Source organism: Hylobates moloch, unplaced genomic scaffold, assembly GCF_009828535.3.
Source record: "Hylobates moloch isolate HMO894 unplaced genomic scaffold, HMol_V3 SCAFFOLD_9, whole genome shotgun sequence".
NCBI lineage: Eukaryota > Metazoa > Chordata > Mammalia > Primates > Hylobatidae > Hylobates > Hylobates moloch.
This window is the reverse complement of record NW_026652284.1, coordinates 6,609,194-6,632,071: the sequence shown is the minus strand read 5'-3', so window position 1 is coordinate 6,632,071 and position 22,878 is coordinate 6,609,194. Positions and strand designations below refer to the sequence as shown.

General features: G+C 46.1%; 1 protein-coding gene across 16 annotated transcripts in view; it reads right to left on the bottom strand.

The window, feature by feature from the left end:
- CAMTA1 (calmodulin binding transcription activator 1) overlaps positions 1–22,878 on the bottom strand; it is a 975,709-nt gene that overhangs the window by 491,762 nt on the left and 461,069 nt on the right. For all 16 annotated transcript variants that reach the window (XM_032758772.2, XM_058443996.1, XM_032758776.2 and 13 more), the window contains one exon: positions 19,520–19,655. In XM_032758772.2, the coding sequence (XP_032614663.1) occupies positions 19,520–19,655 (136 nt within the window). The remainder of the gene's footprint in view (positions 1–19,519; positions 19,656–22,878) is intronic.

Sequence of the window (22,878 nt, the reverse complement as noted above, 5' to 3'; positions counted from 1 at the left end):
AGACCTCAGCCCTGGCTCACACCTTGATTTCAGCCTTGTGAGAGGCCCTGATGCAGAGGACTCAGTCAAGCCATGTCTGGATTCCTGACCCTCAGAAACTGTGAGATCATAAATGTGTGTTGTTTTAAGCTGATACATTTGTGGTTATTTGTTACATATCAATATATAACTCATCTGGTGACATTTTCACTTTAGATACTGTATTGTCCAATTCAAAGAATTCTCTTTGGTTCTTCTTATATATTATGGTTCTCACCTCACTCTGTTCATCTTTTCCTTTAAATGGCTGAGGATATTTATAATAGAATATTTGAAGCTCTTGTCTTTTAATTCCATATCTATGTTATGTTGGGTCCTCTTTCTACTGGCTGATTTCTCTCCTGGATATAGGTCATATTTTCCTGTTTCCTTATACGTTTAGTAATGAATGCAGGGCATTGTGAATGATATACTGTTGAGTGTGGATTTCGTTGTCTTACTTTAAAGAATTTTGGATTTAGCTTTGTCAGGCACTTGCATTATTTGCAGATCAGCTTGCTCATTTTGATTTGTTTATATGCTTTGTTAGGGTAGGTCTGGAGTTGTCTTCACTCTAGGGAGAGTTTAGCCCCATTATTAAGAAGTGATCATTCTGGGGTCTCTGCGGAATACCCAGGTGTTCATTAGCATCTCTTCACACCGACTAGTTTGAACTTGAACATCTGCCAGTTCTGGGTGAGCTCTGAGAAGTCTTAGCTTCTGGCTCACAGTGGCTCCCAGTTCTGTGTGAACTCTGAGAAATTTTAGCTTCTGGCCCACAGTGGTTGTCTTTTGACCAACCTCATACAGTTTCATGATGCATACACAGCTTAGTATTTAGCCAAAGAATCAAGGACACCTTCTATCCAGATTTCTGGACCTCTTTCTCTGCTAACCCCCCTTCTCCTCTGTACTCTTCAGCACTCTACCCTATGGATTCCATTTGTCTCAGCCTCCCCAAACTCTAGTCATCACCTCCTCAACTTTGCTAGACTGCTGTGCTCTGCCTGGTTGCCACTCACCCCCATGCACTGTCTGGAAAATGCCTCCAGCCAGAAAGCCAGAGCTTGTTTATTTCCTCCTCTTAGATATTACAGTCCTTCCTGCGTGCTGTCCATTATCTGACAACAGTTGTTTCCTATATTGTGTCCAGTGTTCCAGTTGGTTTGGGTGGGATGATAAGTTCACTACCAGTTACTTTGCCATGGCCATTGGAAGCCTCTGGGCATTTTTATAGGTGTCCAAGAGGGAGTCAGATTAGCACTTAGCTCTACCCCTTGGGTTCTTCAGCTTTGTGCAGATGCTCAGCTGGCTTCCTCACTGGGAGGGGGCAGGGGAACATGCATCAGAATGTTGCTCACCAGCTGTGTCAGGGCCCCAAGATCCCAATGTTCACTAGCAGCCCTCATGACAACAAATCCCTTTGCCATCTCAGCAAATGACTCATCAGCATGTGACAAAAGCCCATCACAGGGCCCCTCAGACTACCACAGATTTGTTTATTCTGTGAGCTCCATCAGATTCCCCAGCTGCAAAGTGAGGTGCTCAGAATTTCTGAACTAAAACCCTTGGCCTGCTCGTAGGTCTGAACAGTTAAATATGGAGTATGTCACAGGCATCTGGCACACTGCTACAGAGAGCCTCTGGCTACAGGGGCCCTCTTAGTCCCCTAATAGAGGCACAAACTCCAGGAGATCAATCCTGCTGATGTGCAGAATCATTGACCCAGAAAGCTTCTAAAACATTACCAATGCACAGGTCTCACCATGGAACTGCTGAGTGAAAACCTAGGCACTCCATGGCAATTCCAACACAGTCCTGTGCATTCTGTCTTCTTTTATCTTATGAAGCCAAAGAACTCATGGATATGAATTGATGACTTCACAGAAATGCTGGCACTGTGAAGCCATCTAAAATCCATCCCAGAAGCCACAAAGGTAACTCTACTCCAAGAAGGGAAAAGACTGGGCTCTCTCCAAATCATGGCACTTTTAAATAGGAAGGAACCTTGGAGAACATTCTGGCCCACCTCTCTTCCACTCCCTAACCCTTTCCACTCCATAGATGAAGAAGCCAATAGCCAGAAGGTCTAAGGGACATATCCAGTATCACTCAGCATAAAGCAAAGTTACCCATCCAGAACTTCCCCCACTGCCTCCCAGACCCCTGCTACGATCTCATCAGTGGCTTCTCATGACACTTAGAACAGAATCCAAGATCTATACCACAGCTGAGCCTGCTGCACCACCTGGCTCCTGGCCCCTCCACCCCACCCTCTCGTTGTCCAGTGCTCTCCAGGCCCACAGATCCCTTTCTGGCAATAGAGCAACCAAGGTCCTTCCAGCCTCAGGGCATCCACTGTCCTGTCCCCAAGAAAGCCTTGCCCAGCTCTTTGCAGCAATGGCCCTTCCTCCCTTAGTCACAGGCTAAATGTTCCTGCCTCCTCCATCACCAAGGGCCAGCGCCTGGCCGCTACTCATCATCTAGGCATATGCATTGCACACTGTCCTCTAGTCCTTCTCCCAGGGCTCCTAAGGGACTTCCTGCACTCCTCTGTCCTGTCTGTTTCTTCCCCACTCCCACAAGTTGGGAGCTTCAAGATGGTGAAGAACCTATCTGTTTTGTGCGTTACTGTATCCCCAACGCCTAGCAAAGTGTGGCACATTGTGGACTTATGTTTCTTCAATAAATGGATGCGTGGAAGAATTAAATTATTAACCATCAACTGATAAATGGCAGACATCCCTTTGTCTCTAACTCCCAAGTCTTATGAGGGCAAGGGCTTTGGGGTCCCAGGCTGTCCCTGTGGTGGACCCACAGTGGTGCTCCCAGCCAGAAGTCCTGCTAGTATCAGGTCACACTCTGAACACACTGGTGTCTAAAGTCCAGGCACCCTGGCACATGGCCAGGCCTAGGTCTGGCCGCAACTGAACCATGTTCCTTGTTCCCTCCTCTGCCAAGCATGCCCCAGCTCTGCAGACCTGCCTCGGGGTAGGCTTGTTCTCTTGCCAATCTACCGGATCTGCATAAGCAATGAAGGCAAATTTAGGCTTCACCAGTTTCCACTTTGAAACGACCTGGGAGCTGGGCTCCTCCATCCACTGGCAGAGACTTTAATATTTCAGCTAGAAGCAACAGCCAAGTACCGTCAAGGGAAGAGAGCTCCACTTTCTTACACTATGTTGTTCTCCCATGTGCCCTTCAAATCTCCAAGCAAACCATCAAATAAGCCCTACCCTTGTCACTGAGCCGAATCCTGTTTCTCGTTATGAGTCAGAGCCTGATGCAGGACCAGTGGAAGAATCAGAGTCTTGGTAATGGGTGTGATTAAGAGTAATCTAGGTCTCCAGCCTCTCTGTTAGTCTAGGGCAGGCTCAGGGCTGTCCAATGGAAATATAATAAAGCCATGTTTAAACTTTGCTAGTAGCAACAGTAGAGAAGTAAAATGGAAACAGGAAAAATGAATTTTAATAATATATTTTATCTATTATTTCAACATGTAATCCACAAAAATATTAATGGGTTATTTAAAGTGGCTTCTTTTTGGCCAGGTGCAGTGGCTCACACCTGTAATCCCAGCACTTTAGGAGGCCAAGGTGGGCAGATCACTTGAGGTCAGGAGTTCGAGACCAGCCTGGCCAACATGGTGAAACCCCGTCTCTACTAAAAATACAAAAATTAGCCAGGCATAGTGGCAGGTGCCTGTAATCCCAGCTACTTGAGAGGCTGAGACAGGAGAATCGTTTGAACCCGGGAAGCAGAGGTTGCAGTGAGTTGAGATCGTGCTACTGCACTCCAACCTGGGCGACAGAGTGAGACTCTGTCTCAAATAAAAAAAAAAAAATTAAAAAGTTAAAATAATAAAAAGTGGCTTCTTTTCATGCTAGGTCTTTGAAAAGCTGTGTGGGTCTCACATTCATGGCACTTGGATGAGCCACATTTCCAGGGCTCACCACCACGTGTGGCTCATGGCTGCTGGTTGGGACAGTGCAGGAACAGTTCACCTGCTCAGGAGCTGACCCTGAGTGGGTGGCACTGGCACGTCTAACTCGAGGCTGCCTGAGAAGTTCTGCAGCAGAAAGAAAAGCACGAGGCCAGAAAAACCCGGCTCCCTGGCCCCTGAAGCTCCCTCCTGACCCCTGCAAGCCCTGGTGTCAGCCAAGGAAGCCGCGACTGCTACTCAGAGCATTCTCTCGCTGCTTGGATTAATTCACTTGTATTTATTTGGCTTTTTATAAACAAAAGTCAAACTTAATGCATTCTATTCATCAAAAGGAAAGGGCAGTACTCCTAAGGGGATCTGTCAAACAGACGCTCTTTCTGTAAGTAAATAAAAAGGTGGCCGTGCAGGAAAGGAAAATTATACTGAACTGAAGTCTGCGATATTTTTCCCCCTTTCAGATCCATAAGCCAAAATATTGCTAAGGCTTTTTATAAACAAAGATAATGAGTTGTATAATTTATGTAAATTAACTAACGCTGCCACATTTTCTAGAAGTAACATAAACTGCATTATTTATTTGATGTGCTTTTTGGAGTAAAAATAATTATAATTGGATATTATACCTAACAGGTTTCTCCTATTGTTTTTGTATTAGTGTTTGTGGTTTTGAATACAAAACACAGAATCACCGAGTGCTATACACACGTGGCATTCCTTTTGCACATATGAAAGCAGGGACGATCTTTTTAAAAGACAAGAGTCTGACCAGGGACTTTGACCACAACTCCTGCGCCAGAAGGAAACTGCATGTACCAGGTATCACAGGCATGGCTTCCATCGGCAGGCACTGGTTCTCCTCCATTGTGTGTGGTACTTGTTGATCAGCAGCCTGGAATACAACTGACTTCACTTCCACAAAACAAAGTGGGATCCGTGGCACCAGCGGCATCAGCTGCACCAGGGACTTGTTATCAATACAGCATCTCAGGCCCCACTCAGACCAACTGAATCAGAATCCCCAGGGCACCTGTCTGCACATGAAAGTTTGAGGAATGCTTTTCTGCATCCTTTGCCGGGAGCATCCAGGCCCTTCCTGGGCCTCTCCCAGAGGAGACAACTAGAGCTGTACACAGGAAAGACACTGAGCTGGCCCCCAAGTTCATCTGTTCCTGGCTCTCAGCATCAACCCACACATCCCCTCATATCTAACATATATTGAAATGAGCAATCCATAACCACACACTGTAATTCTTAATATTATCATATTAGGAGCATTAAAAATGCAAGAAAGTATAATTAAGCAAAATAAATTAAACAAGGATCTTGAAATACACAGCCTTGGAAATACTTTTGCTGCCTAAATGCTCACTAACATCTGTTGGCTTGCATCATGCTTGCTAGCCTCTTCTGATATTCTAAGCACAGAATATGGTAAAATGCCAGATGAAAATAGCTCTGATTCGTGTCCTTGTTTATGTAGCCAAAGATGGCCCTAAAGTAGAAGAAGGAACTCTACTGAAAGCACATAGATCTCTGAGCTTTCAAATATTGGGCTCTCTAGCTCCCGACACCCGGGAACAAGTCTTATTCACTCAGTAGCAGGGGTGAGGAACAACAGAACAAAAACATCTCAGACCTAAAAGAAACGGAGGGTAATTCACTGAATTTATTTCATCTCATCTCCTTTAATCATGTAAAAACAAAACCCAAAAATGTTCTACGTTCTTGTTTGTGTCCAACACAATGTGCAAACTAATTGAGTGTAAAAAAATACAATTGCTTTGCATTGTATCAGTTAAAGTAAGTGTAACAATTGCTCTCCCTACCCACGAGCTCTGTTTCATTTCTGGTTTTGTTATAATTCAGTCCATTCACAATATGTCATTGCAAACACTATTTGCAAAAGAAAGTATAAAAAACAGATTCTTTATTTCTTAGTGCATTTATTTCCATTTCCCCTTCTCAGCCTCTCCACATTTATACCATGCTTCCATCTGGAGGGCTTAAAAAAAGTTATAGACGAAGTTACTATACATAATGAAGCGCACACTCGTCTGGTATTTAGCCTGAGAATCTTGTTGCCAGGTGTTATGAAAGGGAAAAAAAAATAATACGGCCAAAATACCGTGTCGCATCTCGTTTCCAAACATTTCATATCATGTCTGAAAGTATTCATTAATCTGGGAGGGGAGCTACTTCAATAAGGTTTACTTAACCAACCGCCTTCCAGGAAAAGGCAAGTGTGATCGGTTCTGCACCTGGAAGGAGGCTGCTGGCACCCGACCTCTCTGCCAATGTCAACACACGCATCTGCTCAGTCCCTGGGAGGAGGCAACCACCCTTCATCAGACACCAGAAGTGCTGCAGCAGCAGCTCTCAGACGTGCATTCAGTCATTCAGGAAACACACACCGAGCTTTACTGTGCTAGGTGCTGGTGTGACAGAAGCAACCCGGGCAACAACAAGAAATGGCATCACCCAGGCAGGTGTCCCTTAAAGGGGTGTCCTGGGAGTTTCCTGCAAAGGGGAAATGAGTTTGATGAGAACAGAGCAACCCCACTGGCTGTAAAGCAATGATCAAGGCAGCCTCGTTCTGCTCACCTTTTAGGTGGAAGCTATAATTTAAGACTTTTTTTTTTGAGGTGGAGTTTCGCTCTTGTCCCCCAGGCTTCAGTGCAACGGCGTGATCTCGGCTCACTGCAACCCCTGCTTCCTGGGTTCTAGCAATTCTCCTGCCTCAGCCTCCTGAGTAGCTGGGATTACAGGCTCACGCCACCACGCCTGGCTAATTTTTATATTTTTAGTAGAGACGGGGTTTCACCATACTGACCAGGCTGGTCTTGAACTCCTGACCTCAGGTGATCCGCCCGCCTCGGACTCCCAAAGTGCTGGGATTACAGGCGTGAGCCAACAAACCCGGCCCATTTAAGACTCTTTGAACTATGTCACAGTGATGAAAGAATGCGCAGTCAGCAGCAAAATTCACTTGTTCATGGACTGATCAGTCCATGGAAGACCAAGCAGATTCTGTGTGTAAGAAATAACTGCCAAGCAGTTCAGTGTTTACTCTTTTGGGAAACTAAACTTAATATGGCATTATATTGACAATTAGGTCTAATTCCATATATAAAAGCATCCAACAAAATGAAGGGTTTAAGTAAAATACCAGTGTGAGGGCACCACATCACATAAAAGGATTAAGCGTTGATTCTGCTGCACAGCTTGTGGACGGGTAAGGAATCTGGGGGGAAACAAAGAGTCTTGGGGTTTCCCAATTTATTTTCCCACAGTCTCCTATGGAAAAGATTACAGTATTTAACCTCTGTCTGATACTTTTGAAAGAAAAAGAAGTCACACAGTATTTTGAAACTCAAGCTATCAGACAACGCCAATACCTTGTTAATGTCACTATAAGCCTGTGGGCTTGTTATTCATCATTGAATGTTACCTGGGAGCTCCGCCTGCATCCTCTGTCCTGAGGTGATGGCAGGGGGGGCCACATGCTGGATGCCTTCAGCAAAGCCCTCCCTGACTCTGTTATTTGAGAACAGGAACACCTCCACCTCCACCATCCACAGAGCCTAGTGAAACGGGGCATTCTGATCTGCTGTCCTTGGTCCAGATGCAACTCACTAGATGTACTTGGCAGCCTTGTTGGCTTCTGCATGAATTGGTTCAGGGTAACATTCTACATCCCATGTGAGCTGACCTCACTTCCATTGGAAATCAGATCTAATAGTTACTCTTAGCCTTTTTCAAGACTTAACCCAATTTGTTAGGAAATTCCAAGCAAATGGGATAACAGGCAAATACACCATCCTGGTCTCTACCAGCATCTCAGCTGCTGCAAAACATAGACCTCAGCAGAGCTCTTAGCATTAAAAGTTAGCAATAGAAACACAAAACCATGGAGACTAAAGAACGATGAATGCCAGGTATTAACTAAGGAATAAAAACGCATCCTCGATGCACAAAGGATGTAAGGAACCAGAGGGAGGCAAGGAACCCGCAGCCATTTGCTGTGGAATTTATGTTTCCATAAGTGAAGCATTAGAATTCTCACATCGAGAAGAAACTATTGATATGTACGCTCCCTAAGGAAGGATTCTCAAGAGGCCCATTCCAGATTTAATAATAATCCATATTCTTTCTCTGAAAAGGCAAACCAAATCTTTGATTTCCTTATCACCACCACAGATACATGAATCATTAAGCTGCAAACCAGCAGAGGTTCAGTTTATCACATGCCACCTAGAATCTTTAATAAAATAAATTCTAAGTAATCAATTCATGAAGAGTCAACATTTCTTACACTTTTGTGATAAATGTCAACCTCTCGCATCCATCATAAACTGTACGTAAATTGTGGCGGCAAAGACGAAAGAGAGCCTCTCCAGTTTTCTCATGCTGTCATGTAAATACTTAAACTTGGACAAATAGCATCTGTGCCCTCCCATCGGTCACTATTCTAGGGGGACTCTGTTGCATCCGGCAACATACAGGCTTCTTTCAAAGCACTGCACGCCTAAAGATGCAGGCAGTTTCAGCCTATTTTCTGTGACACCCCAATCCTTTAACCCACCTGGTCTCAACAAGGACACATGCCATTGGCTCAGCCATCCCCACTAGACAGGAGAACACAGAGTGTATCACTGGGACTAGCCCTGCCCTCTCTACAATGCCATCAAGCAGTGCCTTGAGCTTTTAAGAGAAACAGGACATTTCTCAATTCCCACATTCAAACTGCCCTTTGCAAGAGACATTGCCTAATGTTTTCAGCTGAGGACAATTCAAGAAGAAACAAACAAGCCTATGCTACATGCATCAAAGAAGAAACCCTAACCTCACCAGGTATGTTGTAAATAAAAGTATACATTCATTGCAGATCTATAAGCTGAGTATGAACAGCATCAGTTGGCTGTAAACATGAGTACCAGGACATACACAGAGCACCCCACTCCTTCTAGAAACCGTGGCCATAATCTAAAACAGGGGTGGGCCAACTACATCCATGGTCCATATCCAGCCCACAGTCTGTTTTTGTAAATAAAGTTTTATTGGAACACAGCCACGCCCATTCCTTGACTATTGCCTATGGCTGCTTTCATGCTATAACGGCAGAATTGAATTGTTGGGACGGTCAGTCTGGCTCGCAAAACTGAAAAGATTTACTGTCTGGCCCTTTGTTTTAAAGGTCCATTCATTCAAAATCATTCATTCTTTTGAAAAATGTAGTTATTTGGCACCAATACTAGGTGCACTCAATACTAGGTGCCATGCCAAGCACTGGGCTATAGCAGTGAACAGACAGGCAAGTTCCCTGTTCAGAGGAGCTAAAGGATGCAAGAACAGGACCATTTCACCCAGAGAACAAAGGCTGAGGGGACTGTTTAGTCATCGCCACTTGGTGTGTTCTGATTTCAGAAATCTGCTATTCTCTATCGCTCATTGCCAAGGGCAGAATAAAGAATGATAAGCTCCAACCATATCATTGGAGATTTCAATTCGATATTTTCTAAAGGTGCTTGAAGTCAAGTCATAAATTGCCAGAGCAACTTGTGAAATTTTTCCTTGGACTTTTCTCTTAAGACAAGGTAAAATAAATAAATAAATAACCACTTGCCTGGGGGCAAGGCACTGAGGCAGGACCCTACTGGCAACAACGGGATGGCGTGTCCCAATCCTTTCCAAATTAAAGTGCGTGTGAACCACATGGGGCTCATACTAAGACGCAGACTTGGATTCTGTAGATCTGGGTTGGGGCCTGAAATTCTGCACTTCTAATACCCCTCCGGGTGATGCTGAACGTACCAATCTTTGGACCACACTGAGGGTAGCAAGAAGCAATACTGACCGCTTCAGTATTTGTGCCGGTCTCAGGTTTTGCGCGAGGGGAACATGAGGCTTTTACAACAGGAAGGAAAGGTGTACCCTGAGGGCACGCAGCATTACAAGGTGTTGAATTACGAAGTGCAAGGAGGACATGGAAGGTTATTTCATCAGTCCAGGAGAAAAACTCTTGAAGCAGAAAGGCACTCTTTCATGAAATCGCCTGCTTTCCCTCTTCCGCTCCGGCCTTGCAGTGAGGGAGGGCATCCACAGGGAAGCTCAGCAGCCAGAAACCCACACACTCGCATGGAAGGAAACAGGGGGCCGGAGCCAGCGGCCATCAAAGCAGCCTCACCAGAGCCACTGCATGAGGAGCTCGTTCCTCTTTAACTCGTTTAGTAACATTTCTCGCCCCAGCTCCTATTGGTAGCAAAAGAGCCTTTCATTTGCACCTCTGTTTTCCCCATGATTTTTGACCCAGCGTGTGGGAAGCAGAGTGGTATGAGCCTACTTAGCCTGTAAGCCATATCCCTGCCCTCTGCTGGTGCCTAATCCATGCCAACTAAAGTGAATGGCTGTGACTATCCGAGGACAAGCCTGGAGATCCGTGCTGACTGAGCATAAATTCACACAGACACAAGCCACAGCTACCAATCACTGGAGGAAACTTCCCTAGCAATGAAACAAGCAGAGAGGATCAATATTTGATGATTCAGCCAAGTGATGGCCAGAGCTACTCTTCACCCAGGCAAATAACCATGTCTGGTCACTTACCAAGGGGAGAAGTATCTATTATGGTCTTCCAATTTCTGCCCAGTTTCTGGGTGAGGCTATAAATTATGATTGCAAACATCCAGGTTGTGTGGCCTGGGTAACACCTCACTCAGTCCCTGCTGTGTGTTGGGGACCAAACAGAGAATGGCCCTTGGTGAATGTCGACAGTGGTATGTAAGGATTTACGTTGTAATTGAATATGCTAAAATTTCCATTCCTGTCCTTATGGGCTAATGTGCAGCGATGTTGAGGGACTGTTATGATAATAATTAAGTACAAGTTCAGCACACCAAGTTGATATGCTGCTGTTCTACCTTCATCGGGGAGTTTCTAGCTTAATAAGGCTCAAATCAAGTTTTAAAAAGGAAATTACAAAATATTGTACATATTGTCATCTACCAGAGATACAAGGAGGGCAGAAACCACAATCACACTTCCTGCTACCTCTCCCTGGCACATCTTTTACTAACAAGCTTCTCCCCAAACACCAGTGGCAGAAGAAGGCTTGAATTTCTCCAGGTTGCAGCATCTAAGGGCACCAGATCTGGGTATCTGGAAGCCCTCACGTTTTGGTGTTTGAGTCTATCCGGGACTCACGTTTCAGAGGGAGCACGAAAGTCCCCAGCCCTGGCAGCATTGGCTTTGCTAGCAAACTGCTAGAAGTATCTTCTCCCCAGCAATGGCCAGTGTCCTTCCTGCCTTTACGGTTCCTGCATCAATAATGCGTCTGGAGATAAACCAACTCACTTCCTCATGTCTTCAATGGGACCAATATCCAAAACAGACAAACCTCTGTCTGCAAAGGTTCAAAGGAACTGCTCTGATGCTTGGAGGGTTGTCAGATAAAATACATGATGCCCAGCAAACTGTGGGTTCCACTTAAATAACGGACAATATTTTAGTATAGACATACTTGTACTAAAAAAATAACTGTTGCTTATCTGAAATTCACATTTAACTGGACATCGATATTCTCCCTTGTGTGTGTGTGCACACATGTCTGTGCATGCACATACTAAATCTGGCAACATACAGTCTGGCCTATGTAGCAAGAGTAGGCACATAGACCCTCGCTGCCAGAGTGAATGTACCCTGGAAGCTCAGAAGCTACGGCTTCAGGACAAATGGAAATGGGCAGTTCATGCTGGGAGGAGAGAAACAACTCGTTACTCCTAAGTGAAAGCTCTCGTGGGAATATACAGGACTCAACAGCTCTCGGATCAAATTGCAACTGAGGAGTGACAGCCAGTTATGCAGTGTGTTTGGGGACCAAGTCCCAACCACTGAAGTGGACAGCGAGGGACCTGCTGTGTCTTCGTCTTGTAGGCCCTGGATGAAATGAGGATGATAATAGTATCTACCTAATAGGGATGTTACCAAGTAACTGAATGAGACGATGCAGTTAAGATGATGCGCACAGGACTGGATATTCAGTAAAAGTTCAAAAAATGATGCTGTGATTACTGCTGCTATTGTCATTTGGCTGTAGTTAGGGAAGAGAGAGCCTTAAGAAAACTGAAAATCTGTGTTCCCCCAACACGTATATGATGAAAACCAACTCCCCCACCATGTGATGGTATATGGAAGTGGGGCTTTGGGGAGGTGATTAGATCGTGAGAGTGAAGGCTTTCTGAATGGGGTTTGTGCCCTGATAAAAGGAACCCCAGAGAGCTCCTTCTCCCCTCCCACCATGTGAGGACGCAGTGAGAAGATGGCCATCTATGCACCAGGAAACAGGCCCTCACCAGACACCAAATCTGCCTGCACCTTGATCCTAAACTTCCCCAGCCTCTAGAGCTGTGAGGAATAAATTTCGGTTGTTTAAGCCACCCAGTCTATGATCTTTTGTGATAGCAACTAGAAGTGGCTAAGACAGAAGGAGAAGCAAAACCAGCACCCTGCCAGGCCTTTGTGAACTCAGCAGAATGCAAACAGAAAGGGTTGCTCTGTTTTTTTTTGTTTGTTTTTTGTTTTTTGTTTTGTTTTGTTTTGTTTTGTTTGAGGGGGAGTCTTGCTGTCACCCAGGCTGGAGTACGGTGGCGCGATCTTGGCTCACTGCAAGCTCCGCCCCTGAGGTTCACACCATTCTCCTGCCTCAGCCTCCTGAGTAGCTGGGACTAGAGGCGCCCACCACCACACCCGGCTAATTTTTTTGTATTTTTAGTAGAGACAGGGTTTCACCGTGTTAGCCAGGATGGTCTCGATCTCCTGACCTCGTGACCCACCCACCTCGGCCTCCCAAAATGCTGGGATTACAGGCGTGAGCCACCGTGCCCGGCCTAGGGCTGCTCTTGCTACTTCAAAATGGAGCTAGCTTAATGTTATTTATTAGTTAAATTTTTAATTATATGAATTGGGTAGAAACATGTCACCAGGGATGCCAAGTAATTAGAAATTAAGGAAAAACTATGGATTTGAGCTTCTGAATTGATTCTACCAAAACACATCCAGGTAACAGAAAATTAAGTTTTAACTTGTTAGCATACTAGCAGAACGAGGCACAAAAATTCAGATGATGAAAAGCCAGCAGAGAGTCCCGGGAGATTGCCTGAGGTGCCCCTGAACAGACGCTCCCTGCACTAGAGATGGTCATGAGACTAAGACACCTCAACCACCAGGGCTTGAAGCCAGACAGGAGAGGCAGCCCCACTTCAGAAACCAAAGACCTAGGTTCAAGTCCCAGATGCACAGCCAATGAAGATAAACGTATCTGCCAGGACTGAATCACAGGGTTGGGGTGAGGTTTGCAGGAAGTGTAACTGTGGAAGCAGTTAGTCACTGGGCAAACCTTCCCAGAGCAAGGTCGTGTGGGGTAGATTCTGTAGATACTCTGTGGAGACCCTTTGTTACTTAGATTTGGATACCAGATACAGGCTTTCTAGCAGGGAGAAAATAAATACTCAATGTGTCTTTTTTTTGAACTGGACAAGGCTGATAGGAAGGCAACCTGAACACTTCCTTAAGAAGGGTACAGATGGAAAGCAATGGCAATGTAGGGGAGGAAATCATCACTTCTGGCTAAAGAAGATCAGGGGAGATAGCCTTGGGGTGGGGCGGGGGAGAATCAGAAGTTATGAGGCTAAGACAATGGGGACCTAGACATGGGAAAAAAACAGCTTCTGAATGAGGAATACCGTAGGATGTGGACTGGTAAGTGCACAGTGAGGCTGGACGGTAATGAGTAAAATAATCTGTCCACAGACCAAAGACACATGTTTTTCTTTTAATTCAATTTTCTTCTTATTATCATTTTTTAAGTTTTTATTTTAATTATGCTTTAAGTTCTGGGGTACATATGCAGAACATGCAGTTTTGTTACATAGGTATATACGTGCCATAGTGGTTCGCTGCAGCCATCAACCTGTCATCTACATTAGGTATTTCTCCTAATGCTCTCCCTCTCCTAGCCCCCGACTCCCCGACAGTCCCAGGTATGTGATGTTCCCCTCCCTGTGTCCATGTCTTCTCAGTGTTCATCTCCCACTGATGAGTGAGAACATGCGGTGTTGGGTTTTCTGTTCGTGAGACACATGATTTTTTACTAAAAGTAGAAATACGTATTGTATGTGAAACACGCAGTGCCTCCATGCTGGTTTGTCTGCCTTCTGTGAGCTTCTGCCCCTTGTTCATTTCATTAGGCACCTTACCTCCACCTTATATCTATTTACTGCTGTTTTCCAAACTTGATTTGGGCACCATACATGTTCATGGCTGGCTATTTAAAATATTTTCCTCTGGCTGCAAGCAAGATACCAATTTATCTTATGGCTGCAAGCAGAGCTGAAATGATCTGGCGTTGCCACAGGGCAGACAGTTATTTCATGCCCTGTTAATTCCTAATGCAGTAAGTACAATATCATTCCTATTTTAAAAGAAGTGCTTTCTTTCTTTTTTTTTTTCATATGTGGCCTAAGTGCCCAAATAAAGAACATCACTTCTAATGAGGCCAAGTCTCAAAACATAACCTCGTTACCACCACTGCAGTCCTAATGCCGGGCTTCTGGCTTTAAGGCAGTTAAGAAGTCAAAGAAACTCTTCATTGTTTACAGGCAATACAAACACATCAGCAACACTATATGTTCTCTTCACATCTGAAAATGACAATCAGACGTGAGGGGCTGGTGTTTCCACCCAAAGATGGCCCAGGCCAGGGGGTTCCTTCTGCCACAGAACAGGCTCAGTGGAGAGGGCTGTCTCTATGCATGCGACCGTGGTGAAACCAACAGCCTCTGTGCCGTGACACCCTCTGGCTGGTTCCAAAGGCAGAACATCCATGGCGAGTCACACCTTAAGAGCAGAGAGGGCCGCGTCGCTAGGAGGATAAGACCTGGTCTGGATAGGCCTGGGGGAAATACTGACCCATCACGATTCTGGCTGCCTATTGCTTCAAGTCACTTTGGCTGATTCTCAACAGACTCTATTCATTGATATTTCCCAGCCCTCCTCCGTCACTTGACCCGCTCCCACCGTGCCCCACTTCCTTATGCTCATGTCACTTCCTTCAGGCCAAGTCGGCCTCAGGTTCCCCTCCTGCATCCCCCACACAGGGCCTTGTAATTCTATCACAGCCCTCAAAACTCTGCACCAGGGTTGCATGATTGATTTTTTTAGTCTCCCCATGAGCTAGGGGACGACATGTTCTCTTTACATCACTGCATCCCAGCACCTATTGCCATACTAGGTGGATAGAAAGCCTCCAATCCCCAGTGGATGAAGGAAGGATGTGTGCTAAATAAATAGGTGCTGACTTCATCTGAAAAGTCTACAGGCCCCTCCAGAGTACCCAGAAGGAACTGATATAAGGGCAAGAGCTTGAGCTTTAGAACCAAGCAGACCCAGGCTCAAGTACCAGCTCTGCCACTGACTGAGGTATGACGTAGGGCAAGAGACACCCTCTCTGAGGTTCAATCTCTCCACCTATAAAATGGGTATAATACCAAGTACTTTGCATGGATGTGTTTATGAGGATTCAATGAGATGGTATACCTGGTATATGTATATAGGAAATGTGTAAGCCCATGACTGTCCCAGTAGTAATTGTGTGGCTCCTATCTGTTGTAGGAACCCAGCAGCAAAGAAATTGGAGAGGACAAGAGCCCAGAGCTGCCTTGGGTTCTAGGACACCCAGCACTCTCAGCAGAGAGATGTGGACACAGGACCTAAGGCAGCCCCACAAGCCTCTGGGGCCAGAGAAAGGTATCATGAACTTAGAAGGAATTCTTCCAGTATGGCCCAGAGAACAGCATCACCTCTGACTAACCTCCCTCAGCTCATCCGACCACAAAGCTGCAGTGACCCCAGAACCAGGGTGAGGCTTCACATCTAGCTCTTTGCTTTCTGAGAGTCTCCCACTCCCAAAGCTCCTCCACACTGTCAGGCACCAGAGAGGCTGGCATAAACCTGTATGGGGTGCAGGGCCAACTCCAGACCTGCTGAGATTTCATCTCCTGAAACAGTGACATCGCAACCACCCTCTTTTTCCTTCCTGCCAACCTTTGTCATCCCTGGAAACCTTATCGAGCTAGCTTCTCCTTGGCTTGCAGACAAGACAACTATTCATGGACCTAACAGCTCCTCAGCTTCAAAAGCAGCTGCCCCCATCCTGTGCCTGGCTGAGAAAATCAATGTGCCTTTGAGTTGCCGTGTGTACAGAGGGCCCCAGCCTCTGAGAACAAAACAAGCGAGATGGCTGAACAGTTCCACAAACAGGGCTGGAAGTTTTCCTGGCCTGAGGGAAGGCTTATAGCAAGTGATATGTTAAACGGTAGATCCAAATATCTTTATCATGCCCCTGAACTGAGGAAAACAGCTCCGGTGGTAGAAAAATCAAAGCTCCAAGACCCCGTGCAGGACTGTCCACCCCAACCAGCAGAAGAGTAGCTGGGTGGCGCCGTGCCTGACGTGATGAAGATGCTGAGTCTATGGGAACTGCCTGATTGAATCCACCAAAGAAGGATGCAGAGTCCAAACTCAGAAGCCCCCTCCTCCTGTGAGGTACAAAGCCCCATGGAAATCCCTGTTGCAATTTCCTGGTGGAAAAAACCAACCACCCACTGTGCCAGAGCACACTGCCCGGGCTTCCCCACCCTTGGTCCAGATCAGAGGTAATACAAGAGAAATGCGGGTGAGATGTGGGGGTTGATCTTGTCTGAGAAGACCTTCTTCAGGGCTGTTTAAAAATCCACGTCCATGCCCATGGTAGACCATTCATAGCAACAGGCTCCCATTAACATAAGAAGGTACTCATCCTCACTAATGATTAAGACAAACTCAAATTCAAATAAAAGGGGGTACCATCTCCCATCTATCAATAAGTGAGAGGATGTGGGGAAAACTGTAATCTCCAGTTCTGGTGGGCATGTAATTATGCAGCCATAAGGCAGTATCTAATAAACTGAACATGCTCAGATCTTATAACCCAGCAATTCTGGGTCCAGGTTGCCTATGTGCCCAAAAAGACGTGTATAAGAACACTTATTGAAGTGTTATTTATAATGCTGAAAAACTGAAAGGAATCTAAAGTGGGGGCTATGGCCAGGGAAAAGGCTCAAGTGTTTATATAGTAAAATGCTACAGGACTGTGAAAAGGGTTGAAGAGACCTCAATATCAATATAGACACAGCTCAGACCACAGTGCAGAGTGGAAAAGGTAAACTGCAAACAATATGTAAATTGCACATACGCACACACACAAATACACACACACACACACACACACACACACAGAGTCCCACCCAAATTTAAGGGCTCAGCTTGTATCCCATCTGACCTAGGAAGTGTCTCCAACCATTCCAGCCCACTCTGCACTCCCAGGATGCTTATCGTAAAAGCCCAGGCTGCTCTGCGTCTCAGCACTATTGACCCTCATGTACGTCAAGTCTCTTCAACTTGACCATGAGTCCGTGGGGCAGAGAACATGACTCCTATTCTCTCTGCAAACACCATAGTGCCTTGCACAGAGTAGGCACACAGGGTCAGTATCTGCTGAGTGGCTCAGTGGGACAACTCGCTGAGCTCATGGGCAAGGCCACCACATAATGCATCCTAGTAGGTGGCTTCTCTCTGAGAACCTAAAGCAAGCATCGTGTCGCCGGCTCTTCCCACTGCCCACACTGCCATCCATGTTAGGAAGTCATGGAAACCCCTCCCCATCCTGCCCGTCTCCCTTTCCCAAAGTTCTGAGGGGACAGACTGTTGTCTGCAAGTATGAGCACCACAAATAACTCCAAACATAAATATGGCCTTAAAATAGCCATAAATCATTCTGATTCCATCCAGTGACAATTCTAATTTACAACATGAGGAAAGAAAATGAACATTGTAGGTTGTTTTTTCCCCTCGGCTTCTCAGCTGCTGCTGAGGAAGAATTCCACCCTGCTGTTACTCACAAGCAGAAGTTCCTGATTTACGTATTACTAAAGATGAAATATACCAGGGGCCTACGGGCACAGGAGCTGCCGTGACTCTCAATTTGAATTCCTGCAGCCCTATTATTCCCAGTGCGAGCAGCCTCCTTGTTCGGGGGCCCCACCCAGACTTGCCTCACTTTCTACCTCTTCCTCCAGCGTAGGAGATGAGGGTCCTCCCAGGAAGAACCAAGCCCTGCCTCCTTTGGCTCCCTGCGACGATGGCTAATGCGTTTGTACAATCACCGGTCACAGTCCTAGAGGTGCGCCCAGAGCAGTGCGTTTGGGGTAATCTGCATTTTAATGTTCTGTGCAGTCAATTAAGCCACACTGTGCAAACACTGAGCACAGGAGAGTGCAGGAACTGGAATTTCTTGGATAGAGGCTTTTCTTTGTGCATCTCCATAAAGCATTGTTATTAGGTATTTAAAAAAAAAAAAAACATAAAACAAAAGTCATCTCTCTATGAGGTCATATAATACAGGCCACTTGATGCCATTTTTAACAGCCATAAAAGCACAGGATTAATACAGAAAAAGTCATCATGACAAAGCACGTCACAAAAAACATTGGCGTGGAAGGGCAACACATTGAATTCAAGTGGGTTTATGGTCTCAGCTATCCATCCAGTATGCTCGCAAACTCAACACACCAACAGACTCCAGAATGCCTCTCTTTGACCCGTTTGAAATAACAGGTGGATCACGAGCCAGCTTCTCAGCTCCAGGCCCAAGGTGGCGCCTTCCCTATTCCCAGGGGAAGTTCCTTCCCAGGACCAGTGAGGAACGCAGGGAAGTGGATGCAAGTTAACTAGCAGGCCAAAACTTCACCTTGACTCATGCCCTCCCCCTCTACGGCTGTGACACATGGCTCGGGCCCTCAAACGATGGCAAAGAGGAATAAGGGAATTTCTCCATGGCTGCCCAAGCTTGAGAGCCTGTGGGGTGAAAACAACAGCAAGGAAACCAGTCTTTACCCAAGGGCCAAAACCCAAAGTCGGCCCAAGATCCCAAGATGTTTCTGCAGGACCCCAACCATGCAAGAATCATGCACACCTGTGATCCCATCTAATGATCTCAAACCTCTGTTAAGGTTGACACAACCAGGGTTTGTCGGTGGAGGGGGTGAAGCCAGGCTCTGTGGGGAGCCTGCCAGCTTGGCAGGGGGAGGCCAGGGTCACCTCAAGAGGGAAGTTCCTCACGCTGCCTCCCCTCTTCCCTGACACTTTGCAAACTCTCAGTGCATCCAGAGGCTCTTCCGTGATAAACAGAACAAATGAGTCCACAGGAACCTTGCAAATCCCCATCTATATACCAATGACTCCCAAGAAACAGGGGTGCTTTAGTTCAATCCAGTTTCACTGAAAACTTGAATGGAGACTATAGGGTAAGAAGGTAGAAAAACGAAACAAAAGCAAAAACCAGGGTCTTGGCAAACAAAAATTCTTTAGACAGAGGTGACTCGCATCAAATTACTCCAAGCAATTCCATTCTCCACTGCAGCCTGCAAATGACATTTGTGCACCAAGGGAACCTTTTCTGCTGTTTACCTCCACTCCCTGGACCTTGAGTTTCATGTGGTCCTCTCTGGTCGTTTTCCCATCTTTCCTCTTTTTCCAGCAATACCCATCTTTCCTGTATTTCACTTTCTTCCTGTTGTAGAGTATCATTGAGCCATTCTGTGGTCTGGAAACAACAAATGGTTAAGTTACCAAGAGCACCAAGTAGAAGAAAAATTTATGAAGAAAGATATCGTCGACCAGTAAAAGTCTCTACAGAAAAGCAATATTCCACATTTGCTGGAACATAATTTTTCACCTTTTATTGCAGCTCCCTGGATTAACCATGTTTTATGGCCAGCCAAAATTTGCTTTGGATTTGGTACCTAATGAATTAAATGTGTCAATGATAGGCTTAAAAAACATCCCCTCAGTAATAACCACAAAGTAATCAGGATATATGATGTGGGGGCCTGAGCTCTGCACTGAAAAATAGGCAAAACAGAGACAGAAAGCAAAAAGAGCCAGGGGTGTCGTGGCAGCCTGCAATATCTTATCTCTTGTGGAAGGATTTTCTACACATCTTTTAATCCATCACCCAGCATTAGGAAATAAATAAGTTTAACGCAGACGCTAGATGACTGTGTTAAGAACAGACCAATGGCAGAGCTATTTACCGAGGCCAAATGCTGTTGGTTCATTGCCTGCATTTAGATTACTGCTAGATACGAAAGAGCATCTGCGGTCTTGCTTCCCAAGCAAGCTAAGAACCCGATTCTTTCCCATTTGGGCTTCAGCTGTCAGGGCTCTCAGATACTGCCAGGTAAAGTCATCTATTCAGTCCACAGCCAGAGCATCTCAGGGAAATAGTGGCCTGCTCACTAAATGCCAAGAGTTAGATGGTCATTCCTGTGATGATGAAAAAGAAAAAGAACCTTGAATTTTCCAAAAAGAAAACATGCATCCACCACAGAGAGGAGAGGCTGATGACGTGCATATCTGCAGATGCGGTGGTCAGGTCACATATTTGGGAAACCCCAAGGAGAGAAAGAACTAAACCCCTCTAGCAGCTGAGGGCAAGTGCTGTGGTAAACCACATTCAGAATAAAGTTTCAGTAGCTGTGGGCAGATCCAACCTCAAGGACGACTCCCCCAAAATCTAGCAGCACCCTACGCAGTGCTGCGCCACTCTGCACCTGAACATGCAGCAGGGGAAGAGGAATGCCAGCGATTCTGTGTGCCACGAGGCCAGCGCAGGCTTGCCACCCCACTCTCAGCCACGGCCAGAGAGCTCTTTACACAAATAAGGCAAATGAAGTGGCTCCTTCAGCACGGCTTGTATGTTTCTCTGCTACAACGGAGGCGAGGAAACCCTAAGTCAGCCATCTGTCCCCCGCAGGGCTGGGGCAAGACCCTCCAGCCCCTTTCTTTTCTTCTTGCTAAGAACAATGGGCCATTTCACAAGCGGCACAGAATATTGGCTGTTGATGGCTTCATATTCTATTGTCTGTAGGGAAAAAACAGTCCCACCAGGGTGACTGCAGCTAATTGTAGTTTCCACCCAGCCCGACTACGTCATTCAGTGGCAATATGATGACTAAACAGCAATTCCGCTGGAAATTACAGACTTTCAACAGCGACTCCTGATACTTCATTGTTTCCCGATCAGGGCGCAATTGGTTTGTGTCAGTGTTGGTTTCCTCCCTAAGTCTGTACCGACTAAAACAATTAGGAAATGGCTCCACGCGCTTGTCACAATGCTGTCACCCGCCGGTATCTGTCTCCCGCTTACAAGTCTGCATTAGAAACCTTACAATTCGCTTCCATTTCTAAATGGCAGGTAGGCTCACATGTGGGGCCAACGATGTTAGCCTCTTCCCACTTCAGCCCCTCTCTAGATGTTTGTCCTTAATCTTCACAGTGCTGTAAGCCCTCCCCACCCCTGAAAGACCCATTAGAAGGTGCCTGAGGTCCATGGACTGTGCTTAGGACCACTGCCTAAGGAATAAGCAAGGGAATTTGTTTAATCAAACAGGCGGGCTCTGCGTGTGGCTCATTCTCTCCAAAAAAGAATGAAGACACTCATGAGAGTGTGGCAATGCCGGGTCTTCTTCTGTGGATGGGTTTTCTGTGACTGGAGAATGAAGATGCTCCATCCACAGGAGAAGACCCAACATTGATCCAATCCAGCCTCTCGTGAGCTAAGAAATGAACTGTGATTTGTTCCATCCCTTGCCCTTTCTAAATATGACTAATAACCTCAGCAGTGTCCTCAGGCAAACTATTCCCACATCGTAAGTGATATGACCCACAGAGAGAGGACTCTCAAACACTGTCATGTACACAGTCAGAATCACAACTGCACTCACCCTAGGAAACCCACCTTCCTCCAGTGACCCACCCTTTGGCATTCTGAGAGTAGCCCTGTCATCTGGCACTTTCAGCAGGATCTAATCCCACAGGGAACTTAAGTGTCCAGCTTAAATGGCCTTAATAAACGGAAACATCATTTTAACTTGCAATAATGAGCAACCTAACAGTGTTTAATCCACCAATCTGATTTTATTAGAACTTGTTCGGCTCTGTGTGATGGGGAAGGCCCTTACCACAACTCAGGGTCCTAGGAACAGCAAAGGGGAAAGACAGGCTGCAGAAGGGACCACGTGCCCCCCAAGGCAAAGAAAATGAGGCCGTACTGCTGTCCCAGAAAAGAATCAAAAGCAAGTCAGACCCAGCAATTTGGGAGGTCGAGGCGGGTGGATCACTTGAGGACAGGAGTTTGGAACCAGCCTTGCCAACATGGCGAAACCCCGTCTCTACTAAAAATACAAAAAATTAGCCTGCCATGGTGGCAGGCGCCTGTAATTCCAGCTACTCAGGAGGCTGAGGTAGGAGAATCTTTTGAACCCAGGAGGCAGAGGTTGCAGTGAGCTGAGATCATGCCACTGCACTCCAGCCTGGGTGACAGAGCATCTCAAAAAAAAAAAAAAAGGCAAGTCAGAGCTGGTGGGAAGGGATCAGAGGAAGGAGGAAGGAAGTGGGGTCCTGCTCTGGGAGGAATGACAGGTGGGCTAGACCACAGGGCCCAGTCAGGGGAGGGCTTCAACACACTTTATGATGGCATAAAAGATAGCCCCCCTCCCCACAAGAAGAGCAGGAAAACAGGAATGGAATTGCAGACAGAGAGGATAACAGAAGCTTCGTGGAGCAGGCATGGAAGCCCTGAAACTTAATAATGCCACCCACTTCCAATTATTGCTGACTTACTGTGTGCCCGGTGCCGGTGAAGCACGCCACTTGCGTGTCTGTATCATCAATACCTAAATCTATATCTGTACCTATACCTATAACACATAACTATGATCCATATTATTTGTATCCTTGCACCCACCCTGTGAGGTATTATTATC